Source organism: Eubalaena glacialis, chromosome 6 (genome assembly GCF_028564815.1).
Source record: "Eubalaena glacialis isolate mEubGla1 chromosome 6, mEubGla1.1.hap2.+ XY, whole genome shotgun sequence".
Taxonomy (NCBI): Eukaryota; Metazoa; Chordata; class Mammalia; order Artiodactyla; family Balaenidae; genus Eubalaena; species Eubalaena glacialis.
This window is the reverse complement of record NC_083721.1, coordinates 99747269-99766944: the sequence shown is the minus strand read 5'-3', so window position 1 is coordinate 99766944 and position 19676 is coordinate 99747269. Positions and strand designations below refer to the sequence as shown.

At 38.0% G+C, this 19676-nt stretch overlaps 1 protein-coding gene across 1 annotated transcript in view; it reads right to left on the bottom strand.

The window, feature by feature from the left end:
- WDR49 (WD repeat domain 49) overlaps positions 1 to 18942 on the bottom strand; it is a 146178-nt gene extending 127236 nt beyond the window's left edge. The window contains 1 exon segment of the mRNA XM_061192758.1: positions 18724 to 18942. Within this exon segment, the coding sequence (XP_061048741.1) occupies positions 18724 to 18891 (168 nt within the window). The 5' untranslated portion in view covers positions 18892 to 18942.
- Between the last annotated feature and the right edge of the window lie 734 nt (positions 18943 to 19676).

Genomic DNA, 19676 nt, shown 5'->3' with positions numbered 1-19676 from the left:
ACAGTTTCTAATAGGATCTCAGAATCTTGTTTTCCTCAGAATCTGCTGGTTTTATCAAGTACTTAACCAAAAATAATATTTCTTCTGTCAAATATGTAGCATGATTTTTGGGTAATGCTCCATGACAGCTGGATGAAGATACACTATCTCAGTGCATCCTTCCCCCCATCTCTATAATTAAATTTAAAATTGGCATGCTGCTTCCTCACACTTCATTCCATTGCACTTGCCTCAATTTCCCTTGGTCACAAAGTGCATTGGTTATGAATATGTATTAGAGTTTGCTGTCAAACCCTGTGAACATCTTCTGGAGCAGAAGATTAGATATGTTATTTCAAACAGATGCATCAGTTTATACCATCCCTTGCAATTTTCATCTACCAATGAACATTCATGAGAGATTGAACAACAGAAGAGACTAGTCTTCCAGCCAAGGTTCATACTGCTATTTTTTCTTGCTTCAATGGATTTTAGTTGGTTTTAATTTTCATTTACATTATGATATCAATGATTCAAGAGCTCACCAATCTGAATGGAGTTAAATTTTTGTGACTAACAAAGACACAGGCCTTGAAACCCCCATACTGAATTTAAGGTTTAGAACTAAACTCTCCCAAACCACAAATTCAACAGTTAGATTTCCTATCCAACTGGTAAATTAGAAGTGAATTGCAGCTGCAGGATAAAAAGTCAATAAATCTTTCTCTTTTAAATAAAGATCATATTCCCTGAGAAGTGTAAGTGTCATAATATTTTTCTCTAAGTCTATGGAAGTCTTTAATTTTCTGCTATGGACCTAAACCATGTTTATCACTATCATCTGTTTTGCCTAAGCTTAAAAACTTGGAGGGATGAGCCTGACCAGTGGAATGGTGTAGCCAAGAGACATTTGAGCTTCTTTGATCTTCATTTGGAAATATCCTTACGGTAGGATAAACATACATGGTTTTTAAAAACAACTGCTCTTAGAATTAGAAATGAAAAAGGGGAAGTAACAAGTGACACTGCAGAAATACAAAGGATCATGAGAGATTACTACAAGCAACTCTATGCCAATAAAATGGACAACCTGGAAGAAATGGACAGATTCTTAGAAATGCACAACCTGCCGAGACTGAACCAGGAAGAAATAGAAAATATGAACAGACCAATCACAAGCACTGAAATTGAAACTGTGATTAAAAATCTTCCAACAAACAAAAGCCCAGGACCAGATGGCTTCACAGGCGAATTCTATCAAACATTTAGAGAAGAGCTAACACCTATCCTTCTCAAACTCTTCCAAAATATAGCAGAGGGAGGAACACTCCCAAACTCATTCTACGAGGCCACCATCACCCTGATACCAAAACCAAAGATGTCTGAAAAAAGAAAACTACAGGCCAATATCACTGATGAACATAGATGCAAAAATCCTCAACAAAATACTAGCAAACAGAATCCAACAGCACATTAAAAGGATCATACACCATGATCAAGTGGGGTTTATTCCAGGAATGCAAGGATTCTTCAATATACACAAATCAATCAATGTGATACACCATATTAACAAATTGAAGGAGAAAAACCATATGATCATCTCAATCGATGCAGAGAAAGCTTTCGACAAAATTCAACACCCATTTATGATAAAAACCCTGCAGAAAGTAGGCATAGAGGGAACTTTCCTCAACATAATAAAGGCCATATATGACAAACCCACAGCCAACATCATCCTCAATGGTGAAAAACTGAAACCATTTCCACTAAGATCAGGAACAAGACAAGGTTGCCCACTCTCACCACAATTATTCAACATAGTTTTGGAAGTTTTAGCCACAGCAATCAGAGAAGAAAAAGAAATAAAAGGAATCTAAATTGGAAAAGAAGAAGTAAAGCTGTCACTGTTTGCAGATGACATGATACTATACATAGAGAATACTAAAGATGCCACCAGAAAACTACTAGAGCTAATCAATGAATTTGGTAAAGTAGCAGGATACAAAATTAATGCACAGAAATCTCTGGCATTCCTATATACTAATGATGAAAAATCTGAAAGTGAAATTAAGAAAACACTCCCATTTACCATTGCAACGAAAAGAATAAAATATCTAGGAATAAACCTACCTAAGGAGACAAAAGACCTGTATGCAGAAAATTATAAGACACTGATGAAAGAAATTAAAGGTGATACAAATAGATGGAGAGATATACCATGTTCTTGGATTGGAAGAATCAACATTGTGAAAATGACTATACTACCCAAAGCAATCTACAGATTTAATGCAATCCCTATCAAACTACCACTGGCATTTTTCACAGAACTAGAACAAAAAATTTCACAATTTGTATGGAAATACAAGTAGATTTGTTCTCATTCTTCTTAATGACTGTATAGTATTCCATGGTATGGATTTTCTATAATTTGTATAATCAAGTCCCTATATAATTAATTTCTTACCTACATGATTTGCTATACATATGTATTTTCTTTTTTCCAAATGATCCATCATACCTTTCCTAACAAGCTTCATTCATTTTTCTCCCTAAAGTCTTTGCTTCTGAATCCCTCCATTCTTTGGTTTCTGTCTGCTGATTGCTCTCTGTGCCACATACAATGTTGACACCCTGGCAGTACCGCTCACCTCTCTCCTGGAGTCCACTCTTCCCTAGATACTATAATTTGTTCTTCCTTTATTAACTCCTTCATTTTGCTCTAGCACATTTTCCAATAGCTAACTTTAAAAGTGCATCTGGATATTTCGATGTCCAAGCTGCTTATTTTGCCTTTATATTTATTTTGGTTGAATATAGAATTTCATATAGAAAATATCTTTTGTCCAAATTTTGAAGGTATTGCTTCCTTCACTTGTAGCATCCAGAGCAGTTATTAGGAAAGCCAGGGCCCTTCAGAACCTAGTACATTGACCATTTTACCCTTCTTGGTTAAGTCTGTGAACATATTTTACTGTTCTCTACTTTCCAAAACTGTTTTGCAGTCATTTTCTAATGACATTTCATATTCTATTTTCTTTGTTAGAGTTCATTTATTATCCTCAGTGAAACCTGGGGAAGAAGAGGTAATAAATACGTGTCAATTCACAAAAAAAAAAAAAAACAAAAAACAATTCCTCTCTCTTCACTGGAAACCACAGACGGAGTCAAAGAATTGCACACATCCATGAACTTCAGGCATGTTAGAGCTGGAAGAAAGTTTAGAGAATCTACACCAAAACCTTCATTTAAAAGGAAGAAACTGAGCCCCAGAGAATTAAAAAGACTTCTCTGAGGTCACATAGCTCACTGTTGGCAGAAATAGGCTTAGAATCTAGGATTTCCAGTTCCTAACCACTTTCATCATGCCACAAATATGTTGACTTCAACAAAATCTGATTCTCTCTAGGATAGCACATTCATCAAAAAAACAGAAAAAGATGAGGTTGGAATGTGTATACCCAAATGGTCTCATGCAATTTCGCTAAAAGCTATTTACTTAGAACCCTAAAGCTTTCTGTTGATCTACTTAAAATTTACATATGAACTTTGAATCAATATAGTAAGCAGGAAATGACTAAAAAGTCAGAAAGATTCCAACCCAGGTTCCAGGGGAAAATTTTTTAAACCAAATTATCAGCTCCTTCCTGCTCTTCGTATCCTTCTCAAACCAGAAATCCAACACTTCAACCAATCTCTGGCCATTATACTCATTCCTTTTCTCTGTTACACTTCCATCCCAGGTGTCTAGCAAAACACTAGCCCTGGAAAAGCATCTTCTCCATGACTACATCCAGGCTGCTGAACAAATATCACAGAAATGGGCAGAATGGTGCCACAGTAATAAAATGCATGATCTCCTACCTCAAAAGGTCCCTCCTATGCTACTAGGAATGCTTCCATGTTTCCTGGCTGAACTCTTACCCTTATTTTCACTTTCTTCAAACACGTACTTCATCATTTCCCTGTCCATTCCTAACAGAGAAGTCTGACTACTAATTCACAGCAATGAAGAAGGAAAATAGGAGGAGGAAGAGGGGTAGGGGACATCAATCAGATGGGAACTTCCTCAGTTTTCTGCACACACATAGAGATTGACCTGCATCTGTAGCCATTTCTTTCCTTCCTTCCTGTGGTAACAGAAATTCTCCTGTTTCCTGGATATGTCCTTCCCCCACCACCTCAGTGACTCTCTTCTCTTGCTCTCTATTGACTCCTTTTCATAAGCATTTCAACATAATCAAATTACTTGAACTGTTAAAAATCTTCCCTGACATTCCCATCTGCTTTCAGCTACTGCCCCACCTTCTCCTTCCAAACAACCATCTCAAAGGAATCACATTCACACACTGTCTCAATTTTCTCTCCTCCAATTTACTCAACCTTTGCAGTCCAGCTTCTTTCCCTTCACCTCCACTGAAACGGTTCTTACCAAGAAGATTAAAAACCTTTAACTAAATCCTTTATTGGATTCTTTCCAGTCCTTATAAGGTGAAAAATGTACCAAGTTAATATTTGATGCCAAAATATCTTGGTTTGAGAAAATTTCTTGAGACTTCTATTTAGTTAGAAAGTGAAACCTGAGGCCCATGAAAGACATTGATCAAGAAAGCAAAAGGTTCAAGCTGCTCTAAAGGAGAGAAGAAGAATTTGGTATTCGCTTTTGTTGTTTGTTTAAACAGATGGGAAGAGAATAGTGTCAGAAAGGGCAGGTGGGCAGAATGGGAGACAACAAGAGGGCAGACAGTGACGTGACAACAAAGGGCCATTGAGAAAATCCCATAGGCAACACGGCCATTGAGAAAATCCCATAGGCAACGCAGCCATTGATAAAATATAGATATAAATACTTGTTAGTTTTTCATGAACCTCCCTCCATGTGGCTTCAAGCCACTAAGATACAGCCCCCCACACACACATATACACACACCCTTAATCTCCTCCTCAGCTCTTCTGCTGAAGAATTCGGCCTCCCACGCACCTACGGTCACCTAATCTATGACATAGGAGGCAAGAATATATGATGGAGAAAAGACAGTCTCTTCAATAAGTGGTGCTGGGAAAACTGGACAGCTACATGTAAAAGAATGAAATTAGAACACTCCCTAACACCACATACAAAAATAAACTTAAAATGGATTAAAGACCTAAATGTAAGGCCAGACACTATCAAATTCTTAGAGGAAAACACAGGGAGAACACACTTTGACATAAATCACAGCAAGATCTTTTTTGACCCACCTCCTAAAATAATGAAAACAAAAACAAAAATAAACAAATGGGACCTAATGAAACTTAAAAGCTTTTGCACTGCAAAGGAAACCATAAATAAGATGAAAAGACAGCTCTCAGAATGGGAGAAAATATTTGCAAAAGAAGCAACTGACAGGGGATTAATTTCCAAAATATACAAACAGCTCATGCAGCTCAATATCAAAAAAACAAACAACCCAATCAAAAAATGGGCAGAAGACCTAAATAGACATTTCTCCAAAGAAGACAATACAGATGGCCAAGAGGCACATGAAAAGATGCTCAACATCACTAATTATTAGAGAAATGCAAATCGAGACTACAATGAGTATCACCTCACACCAGTCAGAATGGCCATCATCAAAAAATCTACAAACAATAAATGCTGGAAAAGGTATGGAGAAAAGGGAACCCTCCTACACTGTTGGTGGGAATGTAAATTGATACAGCCACTATGGAGAACAGTATGGAAGTTCCTTAACAAACTAAAAATAGAACTACCATATGACCCAGCAATCCCACTACTGGGCATATACCCGGAGAAAACCATAATTCAAAAAGATACATGCACCCCAATGTTCATTGCAGCACTATTTACAATAGCCAGGACATGCAAGCAACCTAAATGTCCATCAACAGAGGAATGGATAAAGAAGATGTGGTACATGTATACAATGGAATATTACTCAGCCATAAGAAGGAACGAAATAGTGCCATTTGCAGAGACGTGGATGGAACTAGAAACTGTCATACAGAGTGAAATAAGTCAGAAAGAGAAAAACAAATATTGTATAATATCACTTATATATGGAGTCTAGAAAAATGGTGCAGATGACTTATTGGCAAAGCAGAAATAGAGACACAGATGTAGAGAACAAACATATGGATACCAAGGGGGGAAGGCGGGGGTGGGATGAACTGGGAGATTGGGATTGACATATATACACTATTGATACTATGTATAAAATAGATAACTAATGAGAACCTACCGTAAAGCACAGGGAACTCTACTCAGTGCTCTGTGGTGACCCAAATGGGAAGGAAATCCAAAAAGGAGGGGATATACGTTTACGTATAGCTGATTCACTTTGCTGTACAGCAGAAACTAACACAACATTGTAAAGCAACTATACTCCAATAAAAAATTTTTTTTAAAAACTCATCAAACTGAAAAAAAAAAAAGAATTTGGCCTTAATGACAGGCTGCTTTGGGGGTTTTTCCTTCCCCAGAACTTTAGTATTCTAATCATACCACATCAATGGTGGGAGAAGCTCCAGTATTTTTTCTGGCAGCATTTACCAGTGTCTGTTCACTGACCAAAGTCCACAGTTGATTAAGGTTGACTGTTAAGCAGAAGCTCTGCCAGAAAGCAAGGAAGTGATAAAAGATTGATGGAAAGATGTAAAAAGGATGCAGGAGCTGGCTTGAAGGGGCTCACACTGTCCAAACTTGGGCAATTTCAGTATCAGAAAGAATAATGATGGTAATAGATAATAATGCATTGAATAGAATAAATGAATCCACGAGTCTGTAGTAACACCCAAGATACAGAGAGACAGACAGACAAACAGATAATAGAAGGAAGAGAGAAAAGGGAGTGAGAAAGAGGAAGCCTCTTTATTACAGAGGAATGCTACATTGAGAATAAACAAGGATCAAAAGAATTTAAAAGTCACCATTTTCCAAGCCTATGTAGTCATTGTTTCAAGCAAAGATCATCAATTAATGCTCAAACTAATGGGCGAAAGTTATTGAAGAATACTGTAACACAATATCAAGGTACCACGCCACTGGTACCTTTACAAGATAGAACTCTAGTGGACCCACTTTATCAAGGGATCCAACTTATAGCATCACCAGTAATGAGACAAATTGACATGCTGTGCCTCTGATGTCATTCAAGAGGTGGACATAACATTTCTTACGTAGTATCCTTGCCAAAAATGGTGAACCTAAATCTAACAGTGAAGAATCAATAAGAAAATCCAGATTGTGAGATGTTCTAGACATCTGACATGACCCTTCAAAAATATCTGTGTCATGATAGATGAGAAAAAGTAAGATAATGCTTCTAGATTAAAGGAAACTAAAGGAAATGTGTGATCCTGAAGGGATCTATAATTTAAAAAAAAAACCAAAACATGAAAGACATTACCAGGACAAACAGGGATATTTTAATACACACATTTTTATTAGATAATATATGAAGTTAAATTTGCTGGGTAAGATAATTTCATTGTTGTTATTTAGAAGAAGACCCTTGTTCCTAGGAGATATATTTTGAGCTAATTGGGGCAAACTATCATCGTGCCTGAAATAACTTTTAAATGACTGAGGTAAAACCATGTGCTATGTTCTGAATATCCATGTCCCCCCAAAATTCACAAGTTGAAGTCTTAATGCCCCATGTGATGATATTAAGAGGTGGGACCATTGGGAAGTGATAGGTTATGAAGATGGAGCCCTTATAGATGGAATTAGTGCTCTTATAAAAGAGACCTCAGAGAGCTCCCTAGCCCCTTCCACCATGTGAAGACATAACAAGAAGTCTACAGCCTGGGAGTGGGCCCTCACCCACCCATGCTTGTACCCTGATCTCAGACTCCCAGCCTCCAGAACTGTGAGAAATAAATTTCTGTTGTTTATAAGCTACCCAGGCAGCAAAATATTAACAATTGCTGAATCTGGGTGGAGGGTATATATTCACTGCACTCGTCTTGCCACTTTCAAATTTCTGTAGGTTTGATATTTTTCAAAATAAAAAGTTCAAGGAGAAAAAAAAATACTCATTTCTCTTCCTGTGTTCCCCAACTCAATGTATGTTACCACCTTAATACACTCAATTGATCAACGAGTTCTGTGCACCGTCACTCCTGAATCTCTCCACTAATCTCTGCTGTGCAGGCAGGCCATTGTACCAGCCCTCTAAGTGGCCTCTCCGCCTCCTTTCGGTCCTGCTCCCACCTCCACCCCTGAACCATTTTCAAAAAATACAACCTTAGTGATCATTTCCAAAATGCCAATCCCATCATGTCATTCCCATGATTAAAACATGTCAGTGGCTCCATACAGCCCCCCAATATCCATCTCTTTATTTATTTATGTGTGTGTGTGTGTGTGTGTGTGTGTGTGTGTATCACTTCTTCTTTACCCATTCATCTATTGATGGACACTTAGGTTGCTTCCACATATTGACTGTTATAAATAATGCTGAAATGAACCTAAGGGTGCATACATTTTTTAAAAAATTTTATTTTATTTATTTATTTTTTATACAGTAGGTCCTTACTAGTTATCTATTTTATACATATTAGCGTATATATGTCAATCCCAATCTCCCAATTCATCCCACCACCACCACCACCACCACCCACTTCCCCCCTTGGTGTCCATACATTTGTTCTCTACATCTGTGTCTCTATTTCTGCCTTGCAAACCGGTTCATCTGTACCATTTTTCTAGATTCCACATACATGCGTTAATATACGATATTTGTTTTTCTCTTTCTGACTTACTTCACTCTGTATGACAGTCTCTAGGTCCATCCATGTCTCTACAAATGACCCAATTTCGTTCCTTTTTATGGCTGAGTAATACTCCATTGTATATATGTACCACATCTTCTTTATCTGTCCGTCTCTTTGTCCGTCTCTTTAACACAGTTCTCTAAGGCCCTCTTGATGGTTCTGGCTTGATGCTCCAGCCTTATCTTTCCTTCCTTTCCCCTTTGCAGACGAGTTTTCTGACTTCTTCAAAAAGCATCACACTGTTTCTGCCCAAGCAGACTTTGTACTTCGCATCTTCTTTCTAGAAAACTACTCTCCCAAGCCGCATTTACCTGCCTGAGTGATGCCCTTCTGTCAGATGGCAGCCTGGATATTACTTCCTCCAGGAAGCCTCCCCGGAGTCCCCTCCCCAATGTGAGCTATGTGTTCCCCCAACATTGCTCTCTCCTCAGAGCACTGAGTGATTACAGAATAACTCCAAGGTTATTTGTCAATATAGCTCTCCATGAGGGAAGGTCTGGGTCTCAGTGGTTTTCAACTTCCATAGGGTAAACATTCAATAAATATCTGTTGTCAGAATCAGTAAATGAATGAATGTATTGTTAATATTCTCATCTATATTGTAGAAGTGGTGCTCATCTGTTTTACCAATAATAGCCAGTTTGGGGAGGGGTCAGAGTAGTGAACAATGGTCAAGTTATAGAATCATACCGTGTAAAATAATGTTGGAAAATGAGAAATAAATTTGAGTAAAGTTTAGCATTGTTCACTAAGAGAAAAGAGACAAAAATGGAAATCAGACCACTTTGGGTGATGTTCTGGTTTTGCCAACAACTCAAATGGACAAATCCCTTCATTTGGATTTTGGTTTCCTCACCTGAAAAATAAAGGCAACAATGGCTCTCTCTAGTCTCTCTCTTAATGCTAAAGTTCAATGAAAGGAAGGTGATGGAGAAAAATACTTCATAGAGAGCCAAAGTATCTATAAAAGGTGCTGCTTTTAAATTCAGCATTGTTAGACCATACATTTAGAAAATAGCAGCACCGAGTCTTTAGGCTATTAAGATATACTGACATTTTAATAACATTTATCTTTGCATTGAATTATGGTATAGATAAGGAGTCCACAAAGCCATCTGCCATACCTCACCCTGCTACAAGCACAGTTTTATTTTTCCATAATTGAGACCTTGACACACAAGGTCTCAATTATGGAAAATACATACATTTTTCATTTTAGAATATGATTATGCACTGTTGTGCAATTTTCTTTTTTTCACTGAACAGTAAATCTTGGCAATCTTATGTCTTCCTTATTCTTTTTAATAGCTGAGTAGTAGAAGTATACCATAATTCATTTATCCATTAATTTATTGATGAATATTTGGGGTGTTTTAAATACTCCATTTTACTGACAATATTAAAATGAATATTTTTATACAAATTTTATTTCTGTATCTGTCATAATTTATTTAGGATAGCTTGTAGACTTGGAATTGCTCGTTCAAAAAGTATGCATTTGATACATTTTACATTTGATATATTACAGAGAATTGCCTACCAAAAAAGCCTTCACAATTTACAATCTTAGTAATAGTGTTCATTTCCCTGATTCTTTGCCAACAGTAAACATTACTGATCTTTTTAATCTTTGCCAAGCTGATGAATGAAAAAGGATGTCTTCTTTTTTGAAGAAGTTTCAAATCCAATTCCTAGTGAGTTTGAGTATCTTTTCACATGATTAGCAGCTATTTATGTGGCACTCTTCCTTGAATGCACAAAATAAAATATGTAATATATATTATATGTAAAATACACTGTATGTAAAATAAAGCTACATGTGATATGTGTACATGCATATATGGGTAGAAATGAATGAAAAATACACTAGAAGTATGCAACATTAAGAGTAGTTACCCAGGGTACTGTAGTTGCTAAGGGTAAGCCATGGTAAGAGGAGATTTTCATGTGTAACTTTGATTTTGTACAATGAAAATAATGTATTCCTTCTTTTTCTTTTAATAATAAAAGAACTGTTAAATAAATAGGAATCATAAAAATTGTATATGACTGACTGCACCCCTTTTTTCTGTTTGTTTGTTTCTCCTCCCTCAACTTCCAGGAAATAACCCTGCTTCTTTATTTATGGTATGGACTCCAGTTGTTTCTCTACCCCCTTGAAGGATTTCCCTAAGATCCTGTCTTAGACACTCTGCTCTTTCCTCAAGATAATCTCATTTGCACCCAGGGTCGCCACGTTCTGGGGTCTCACACTGATTTCTCTCTGCCAGCTTGATCCTTCTACATGGCTCTACTTGTACTTAATCAGAGCATCTGCAATTAGAGAAAGAAAAGAACACACAGGAGCTATGAAGAGAGAAAACAGGAACAGGATAAGGTGCTAACCCAGCCTGGGTAGTGAGAGAAGACTTTCTGGGATGGTGGTATTTAAACATGAAGTATGAGTAGGAGTTGGCTGGAGATTGGAGGGAGGGAAGCGGGAATATTCCAACATGAGGCACCAGCATTTGATAGGTCCTAAAACAGGAATACTGTTAAAGCATTCAAGTAACTAAAATACCACCAGCATGAACAATTTGGGTAATGTGCCAGTGTCAGATAACTTTGTGACTGACTTGTTGGAACCATAAATCCAGACTGAATACCAGTGGTGAGGGGAGGGGGCCTTGAAGGCGGAGGTAAGGATTCCCTTGAAAGAAATGGATGTTCCCATTCTTTACAGCCCTAGGAAAGTGGAGAGATAGGTCTTAGACTAAAGTAAAGGAAAATATTTTCTGGTATCTCTGGGGCCAATAATCAGTTTGGCCTCCAGGCTCTAAGGAATGAGCAGCCTGGTATATTTCCAGGGGGATTAAGGTGCTGAAAGTAGCCCCTTGGCCATATAAATGTGGCCAGAAGTGAGGAAGGGGAACAAGTTAGTAGGATACCAAGAGAAAGGTCGGAAACAGCCTTATCCAATAGCAGTTTCTGTGATGAAGAAAATCTTCTATAATCTGCACTATCCGATGTGGTGCCTACAAGCTACATGAGCCTACTGAATACTTTAGATGTGGCTGGTGCTTGTGAGTAACTGAATTTTTTATTTTATTAAATTCTAACTTTATTTCATTTTAACTTAAATAGCCACATGTGGCCCATGGCCACCATATTGGACAGATCTGGAGGAAGACCAGTGTGACAACCTGGCCTCAGGGGTGTTGAGAGAATTAGGGAGGGAGAACATGGGAGGTGATGGAGTAGAGGAAAACTGTGTCCCTGGAAGTCCTCAGTAGAGAATGCTGGTGCCCAGAGAATCAATATCTCACAAGATGCTTATCCACAATATGGCGGTAAGATGTGATGAGGGGAGAAAAGACCCAAGGGATTCGTGTCTGAGCAAGCGTGAGGCAGAGCTTCAGGCAAAGGTCAGAAATCAACAAGAGACAATTCAGAGGGTTCCTATTTCTAGCAACAAAGTTGGTGGGGTCTTGTCTCATCATTGGGTGTGCTATACTTGCTAACACAGGACAAATGTGAAATCAAAATAGCACAAATTATAGTTCTCCAGTTGTCTTTCTTCATTTTCCTTTTTTAATTTTCAGGAAATTACAAAGGTAGGCTGTGCCCTAGGTCTAAAGGTCTGGCTAAGTTGATACACTACAAATGAATAGCAATAGGCATCTTTGTTTTCTTTTTCTCCTTTATGACCAGTTTCTTGGTTGCCTTCTCTGCTTCAGTCCTGGCCAAAGCTTAAGGTTAAAATGTCTGTCCCCCAAAAGCACTCTTCACCACCCTCTTTGACCAAGATTAATTTTTATAAGCACCTGTTATGAAAGCACACAGAGAAATTAGAAAAGGCATGAAGCTGTTAGAACTTGTCACAAAATTTAGCACAAAGGCAGCAGTGTTCAGGAAGAGCGAATTTTCATATGTGTTGACAAAGAACTTCACTTGCTTGTGTTTTGGTGATGGCATCATTTGTTAACCTCACCCATGAATTCTAGCAACTCAGACAAAATCACCAAAGAATTCCTCTGTTGTTTCCAATTGTGCCAGCTGCAGGGCTGTTGGATTTGTCTTCACGCTTTTACCTTAATGCTGAGGAGGGGTGCCTGCAGGGTTCACTGATTTTCTACTGCCATCAAAAATAGGTTTTTTTGATTACACTAAGGGAGTTGGGGCGAGAAATGCTCTGCCCTGCTGCCTTTGTTCAGCAGGTGATGGATTGACTGAGATGGCTGAATGTACTCTGTACTATGGAATAAAGTTATAGATTAAGCTTTACCTGTTTACTTTCTCTCAAGCCTCCACTGAATGCCTTTAGAAAGGAAAAAAATAATAAAAAAGCAATGAGTTTATTCCTATCTTTCCCTTTTATTCTTCCACCCTTCTCTGCATTGATTTTATTGTAGGAAGTGTTGATTATTTGCTGATTGTGCATTAATTCCAAGTTACCAAGGCACAGTGCCTGTGTGCTACTAACTTGACATGCTCGTTTTGTTAATGAAGTCCTTATTCTATTGGATTCCTATTCCTTAGAGCAAATCTCAAAGGGAGATTGCCTGGTGGCCAGTGGGAGCCATGCCATACAATGGGCTGGGAAGTTGGCAATCTACCCCAGAACCCTGGCTCTGCCCCATGGGATAACTCAATTAAATATCTTTGAGCTTTATTCTCCTTATGTGTAAATGGGAAATAAAAATATCTGCCCTGCCTACATTCCAGGCTGGTGAGAGGATCAAATAACACGATACCTACAGAAGTGTTTTATAAAATCTTACTGAACTTCAAAGATATTAAATTTTGATTCATCATTTTTACCTCCACTGATTTCTAGAAAGAGTTTTAGTTCAGTTACAATAGAAGGTACATAGGCAGTTGGACCATTAAGGCAAAGATAAAAGAGCAAGGATCATATAATGAAAACAGAAGATAATTGTTCCAGAAAAATCTATGTTAAGAATAGTTGTATCAGTTGAACACTAAATTTAGCTTTGAACTTCCTGGCAGCTAAGGCAAAACACAAAACACCATTAGGCACACGACTTTCCTTAATCTATGAAATAAGCACGCTGGTTTATTAGGAGAGATGGAAAGTTTCCTACCATTAACTCTAAGGATTGTGGGTGAGAATGTTTTCTGGGCACGCGCCTGCCTACACTTTCCAGATCCCTTGCAATTGGGACGGGAACCTGGCCCACAAAACCTTCCCCACGTGCTCCTTCATGTTCTTCCCCCATGACTAGCTTGGCATATGGCCATTGTGGAAGGAAGAAGATGGAAGGAGCCTGGGGACCAGAATCCCTACTTGGAGCTGCCTGACTATTAGAAATATCTGCTCTCTATATGAGCAAGAAATAAGTCTTTATCATGAATGTGCTATTATATATTTTACACAGTTTGCACACCCTATAAAAATAAAGATTTTCTAATTTTGGAACTTTATTGGATTCCATAATATACAGTTTTTAACTATCAGTCTTACCTTAAAAAATTTTTTTTTAGTGATCTTCATGGACTGTCTCACATTTTGACAGAGGCAAGCAAAATCTAACAGTTCTGAGGAAAGGGAATGAAACAAAGATGGGTGATTTTATTTATGTGTTTGGAATGGTGATGTCTGGGGTAGAAAAGAAAGAAGCAAGAGGTAAGAATAGTTCTGGGACATGAGCCATAGCCAGGAAGGCCTGTCCATTTGGGTAACTTAATAGTGGAGATACAGTGAGCAATGAGAAGGCAGGTCCCTAATGAACTGGGAGAATCCTGACAGTTCAGAAAGAAGGATAAATAATGGAAAGGTGGGAATCTGACTGTCTGTATATTTTTTTCAATCTCATAGCCTTTTAATAGATTAGCCCCAGCTCACTTTAAAAATCCAGACCAACACTGTCACCACCAAGCAGGTTACTCATTTCTCCTTCTCATCCCTGGGGGAGGTGAGGAAAGAAGGGGTGGAGCAGGCAACCAGTACTGCTCTTGTTTTTTTTTGGGGGGGGGTTAATATGATTTATTTAATTGTAAATGTATGTAATTAAATTTTTTATAACAGTTACTGTCTGTATTCCCTTAGAGTCTAGCCTGCCCAGCAGGGCATCAGAACTCTCAGCTTTGTCCTGTTGGTACAAGGAAGCGTTGTTCATAGGCCCTACTGTAGACAGGAATCTTGGGAATTTTATAAAGACAATCAAGCATGAAGATATCATACATTCTGTGGATTTAACCATTTATTATACCTTAAGCACAATTTTCAGACCTGCAAAAGTGCCTTCTGAATTTCTCTGGTCTTTTTAGATTGTTAGCACAAGTGTGTTGTGTTTAGATTCCATTCAGCTCCCCAAGACAAGTTTGTTCTGAGAACCTTCCCCGAACATCTCCGGGGACTTCCTGTTAGGATTTTTACTCTTCCTTTCTCACACTGAACTGTCTTGGCCCTTCCTACTTTAAGCAGAAATAGTGCACCTTTTACATGTGGTTTAGGAGATTTCATTTCAAGCTATTTAACCTAAAGATTTAGTAGGACTTTGGCAAACAGCAGCATGGAGTAGACAGGGTAGGGCCAGGCCATGGCTCTGGGCCAGAAAGAATGTACCAGGAGGTGATACAGACACAGCTGCTGACAGAGGCAGGTCAGGACCCAATCCAGTGAATCCAGCAGTATAGGCAAACTAGATATAGGCCAAATAGGCAACAAGGCTTCCAAGATCAAAGAGCAGACTGTCCTGACATGAAGAGGTCAACAATGGAGAATTAAAGAAAAGAAATATTCAGGAACCTACATAGCCACAGTCTTGGAAGAAAGTCAGTATACATCAAGTCTCAATGCGGCTTTTCCAAAATTCCATTTCCCTTGGACCATAATTTCTATTTCTCAGAATTCCTATAAATCAGCAAGTCACAGCTATCCTTCCTCACACAATAACTGACTTTTGAAGTATCTAAGAAAATGTAAAATATGTTTGAGATTAAAATAATATGAATATCCAGAGACCACATCATTTCTCTAAGCATTACAAGTGCTACAGGAAAGCTTAAGTAACAAGCATTTTACAATTCTATGAATAATACAAGTTTCATTCCCTGCGAGCTGATATATGACTTTTTGGACACCATCACTTGAAAGAAAAAGAAATCCACAAGTTACTTTTCTAGTACTTCTATCCGGATAACTTCTTTGTTCTAAAGAAGAGGATCAAGACATCACTTAAAATCTTTCGCATGCTAATAAAATATGAAGTAAGACATGGAAAGATGACGCTTTAGTACTCTTCTATGTGAATTTGTGTCTTTGCAACTCATTGCTTCCACTTCCTACCCCAATTAACAGGAATGTAAAAGCATAGTTGTGAGTGTTATTCAAAGCTTAATTTTTTTTTAGGAAATGTATGAGTTAAAATTAAGAGAATGTTAAAGACCATGTTGTTCAACCTCTACTCAGTGAACATATAATACCTATGTTAATTGAGCGCTTTTTCTGTGTCAAGCACTCTTCCAAGTGCTTTCCGGATAATACCTCATTTAATCCTCACAACAACCCTGTTATTCGCACGTTAGAAACAAAGGAAACTGAGGCTCAGAGAGATTAAGCAATTTGCACAAAGTCTCATTGTCCATGGCAAAACTGGGACTCAAATCCAAGAAGTCTGACCCCTGACTCTTAAACACTAAGTGATTCTGACTCATATACCATCATGCAATAAACATAAGCATTACTCACTTCATTCCTAAATGTTACTACTAAGATTTATATGGTATGTAATATCTCATTTGGAAACATATGTGAAACATTGACTACAGAAAGACTCAGCTTCCCATTTTTCAATTAAGCATTGCTACTGCTATTTAAGGACATGGACTTTACCTACTGTCTGAAAACTCTTCAGCTCCAAATAAGCAATCTGGGTACAAAAAACAAAATAGGAGATGAAAGGATCCAGTGCCAGAATCGTGGCATTCCAAGAGCATGTCTTTAGTGACTGGACTACAAATCACTGACTTTGGGGTTCTGTGCTGCAGGATAGCCCCTGAGGGCAATTTTTCTTTTCACAACAATCTACACCTGTGGCCTGTGGGCACAACGCTCATGGCAGATGGAAGAGAGTCCACAGAAATCATCTAGTATATGATTCTTCTCTAGGTGTCCATGCTGTGTGTGGAAACCGTGTTGTCTCAAGGGCCTAACTTTTATTCCTGGTTGTACATTTGCCATTGGATCGTTCCATTCTGTCTGTTGAGTCTATTAAAAATCGATGGACTTCATTTTTCTTGAAGTATGCTTGCAAAGCTCAATTTCTTTTTTAAAATTAGATTTTTTAAAAAGATTGTAATTAGATTGTCTAGGTTCATGCAAGCTCTGAATAGCAATTTCTTTCTCCCTTTTGGTCCATCGGTGGTACCTGCTTTTCCAACTGGTTAATTTCAAAATAAGTGATCCAGCCTTTGAAACATTTAAAGTTAAAAATATATATATCTTGAGATCGAATTTTCCTATTTCACTTGGGTTCACTCCAGACTAATTGGTAATTTGAAAAGAACACCCACCCCCTAAACTTTTATAGCAGTTTCACTTTCTAACACATTGACTTTATACAGTTGAGGCTCCTAATAGACCCTAGCGTTCAACTTTGTGTTCTTAACACCGGAAAAAAACTGCCACATTTCTGTTCATTCCAGAGTCAAAGCTGTCATAGTCTGCTGTTACATTTTTCTGAATGTCCTCATGCTGTCAAAATGTTTGCTATGTCTATCAACATATGCCAGATTCATTTGGGGCATTGGACATGGGCAGCACTAAAATCTTTCAGACAAATGGGTTTGGATGAACTGCAAATACATGAAGATTAAAATGAGAAAAGTGTAGGGCAGAGCATGTCTTTGCTACTAAATATGATAGATTCTATTAAAAAGAAATGATTGATACTATTGGGACATTATCAACACAGGTAAAATTTAACTTGTTATACAAAACAGGGTATGGTAGAGTATTTCAGTGGTTAGCAACTCTTTTTTTTTTTTGGATAGGTAAAGATTAAAATTTGTGCCAATTACAGGCCAATATAACGGTGAGATTTCATCATGCTTTATTAATTTCAAGGTGGTATTCCCAAACATTGTGTGTCTGTTTCAAATTAATATGACATTCTCAAGCACCCCCAGAGGACATTCTGAAGCCCTGAGATCATATTTTAGCAACTGTAATGCAGTAGAAAGGATGGAGGCTCATGTCTACCTAAATTCCACAGCACGGAAGAGCACTTCTTCCTATCAGCATGAGAAGCTAAGAATCATTTTGATATATGCTGTTCATTAGGCATAGCTGCAGAATTCAAAATTAATTAAGATAGAGAGAAGGAACTTATTCATTTATAGTTAAAATTCCTAAGGTTTATTTTATATGTAGAATTGAAATAAAATTTTAAAAATTTTGTTTTCATTGGCATTGCTCCAATATTTACAAAAAGAGTGGCAGACTGGTCCCTCCCATGGGGTCTGGGACAATGAAGTGCCACAATCTGCTTTGAAAAGGAGCTGTGTCGCTTGGGGTGAGGCAGGGGAGAATGTTTGCACACAGGGAAGTGGCTATTTGCATTTCCAGAGGGATACTTCCATGTTACCTGCAAGGACAGTTATTATTGGGAGTCACCCTAGAGATCTGGCTTCCCCCTGTCACCATCGTAACTTTGTTTTCCAAAAATATGTTGATCTCTAAGAAAAAAATTTGTCCAAGAATTCATTTTCCTTCCTGGATGGTAATGATATTCAACAGCAGCAATTTCATACTAAATAATATGATTTGTCCCGAAGAACTGAGGGATAAAGTTACTCTGGTGTTAAATCCAGGTCTCACCAATTCTTTTCAATTCCCTGTTTTAACCATTAAGTATATTTAAAAAAAAAAAAAAAACTTTTAAGAGAAAAATCTCTTTCTGTTTCATCCTGGTCTCCTTCATGAGCAACTCAAAGTCTCCGGGAAATAAGATTAACACTTACCTCAAAGACTCTTTGTATTTGGACAAAGTCGCCCAGGCTGAGTTGGTTTTCAAGCAGGGCTATGCAGGCATCTTCCCCTGCAGTTGCACCTTGTGAAATTCTCTCTGGGTTCTCTGGCCCGGGCTGGGATCCTTTGTTCAACGCAAGGGTAGCATTCTGGCAACTCATAATGGCTTTAACTCTTTTTAACAGCCTTCAACTCCCTAAGTATTTTTCTTTTGCTTTTTCTTTTCCTTCAACAGGTGCCTTTGAAAAGAAACAACTTAGCAATCGAATTCCAGAATCAAAGTACATTTCAAGGTACTCAATTAGGAGGCAAAAAGTTCAAGCCCAGAGGCAGGGAATGAAAGCTCTCAACCCCCCCCCCCGCACTTCCTTAATTCCACAGTTTATTTTCAAAACCCACTGTTGAATTGTTTTAAAACATCCCCTCCTTATACTCTGTTTAACCTGGCTTGATTTTTAAAAGTGTAAAAGTTTCCCCCGTGTTTATAGCAACTGACACAGAATGCAACATCTAATACTCATTTAAAATGCATTAGAAAAGCAATTTCTCAAAATCTCTTTGGCTAACCTTGCTTCTATTCACATGTTGTGGTTTTAAACTCCATTTTCTTGTGTGGAGGCGTGAGGTGACACAGCTGCAAGGTTTCCGACCCAGTGAAGCGCTCGCCTCTGAAGGCCACCTTCCCAGCAATGTGGCCTTGTTTGTTTCATCCGTCCCTGCTGCCTTTGTGTGCTTCCTGGCAACCAACATAAAGCCCTTAACCTCCCCAACTAATGACTGACCTGAAGTTTGGAATATATAATGTAAACATTGAGGCTTTTTTAAAGGGCAATTCAGCCCACTCATTTTTTATTAAATTTCACCCCTGCATTATTTAATGACAACTTTTATAAATACATTTTCTATGAAGCATGTTATGTATTATGAAACAAGATGATTAGCCAAA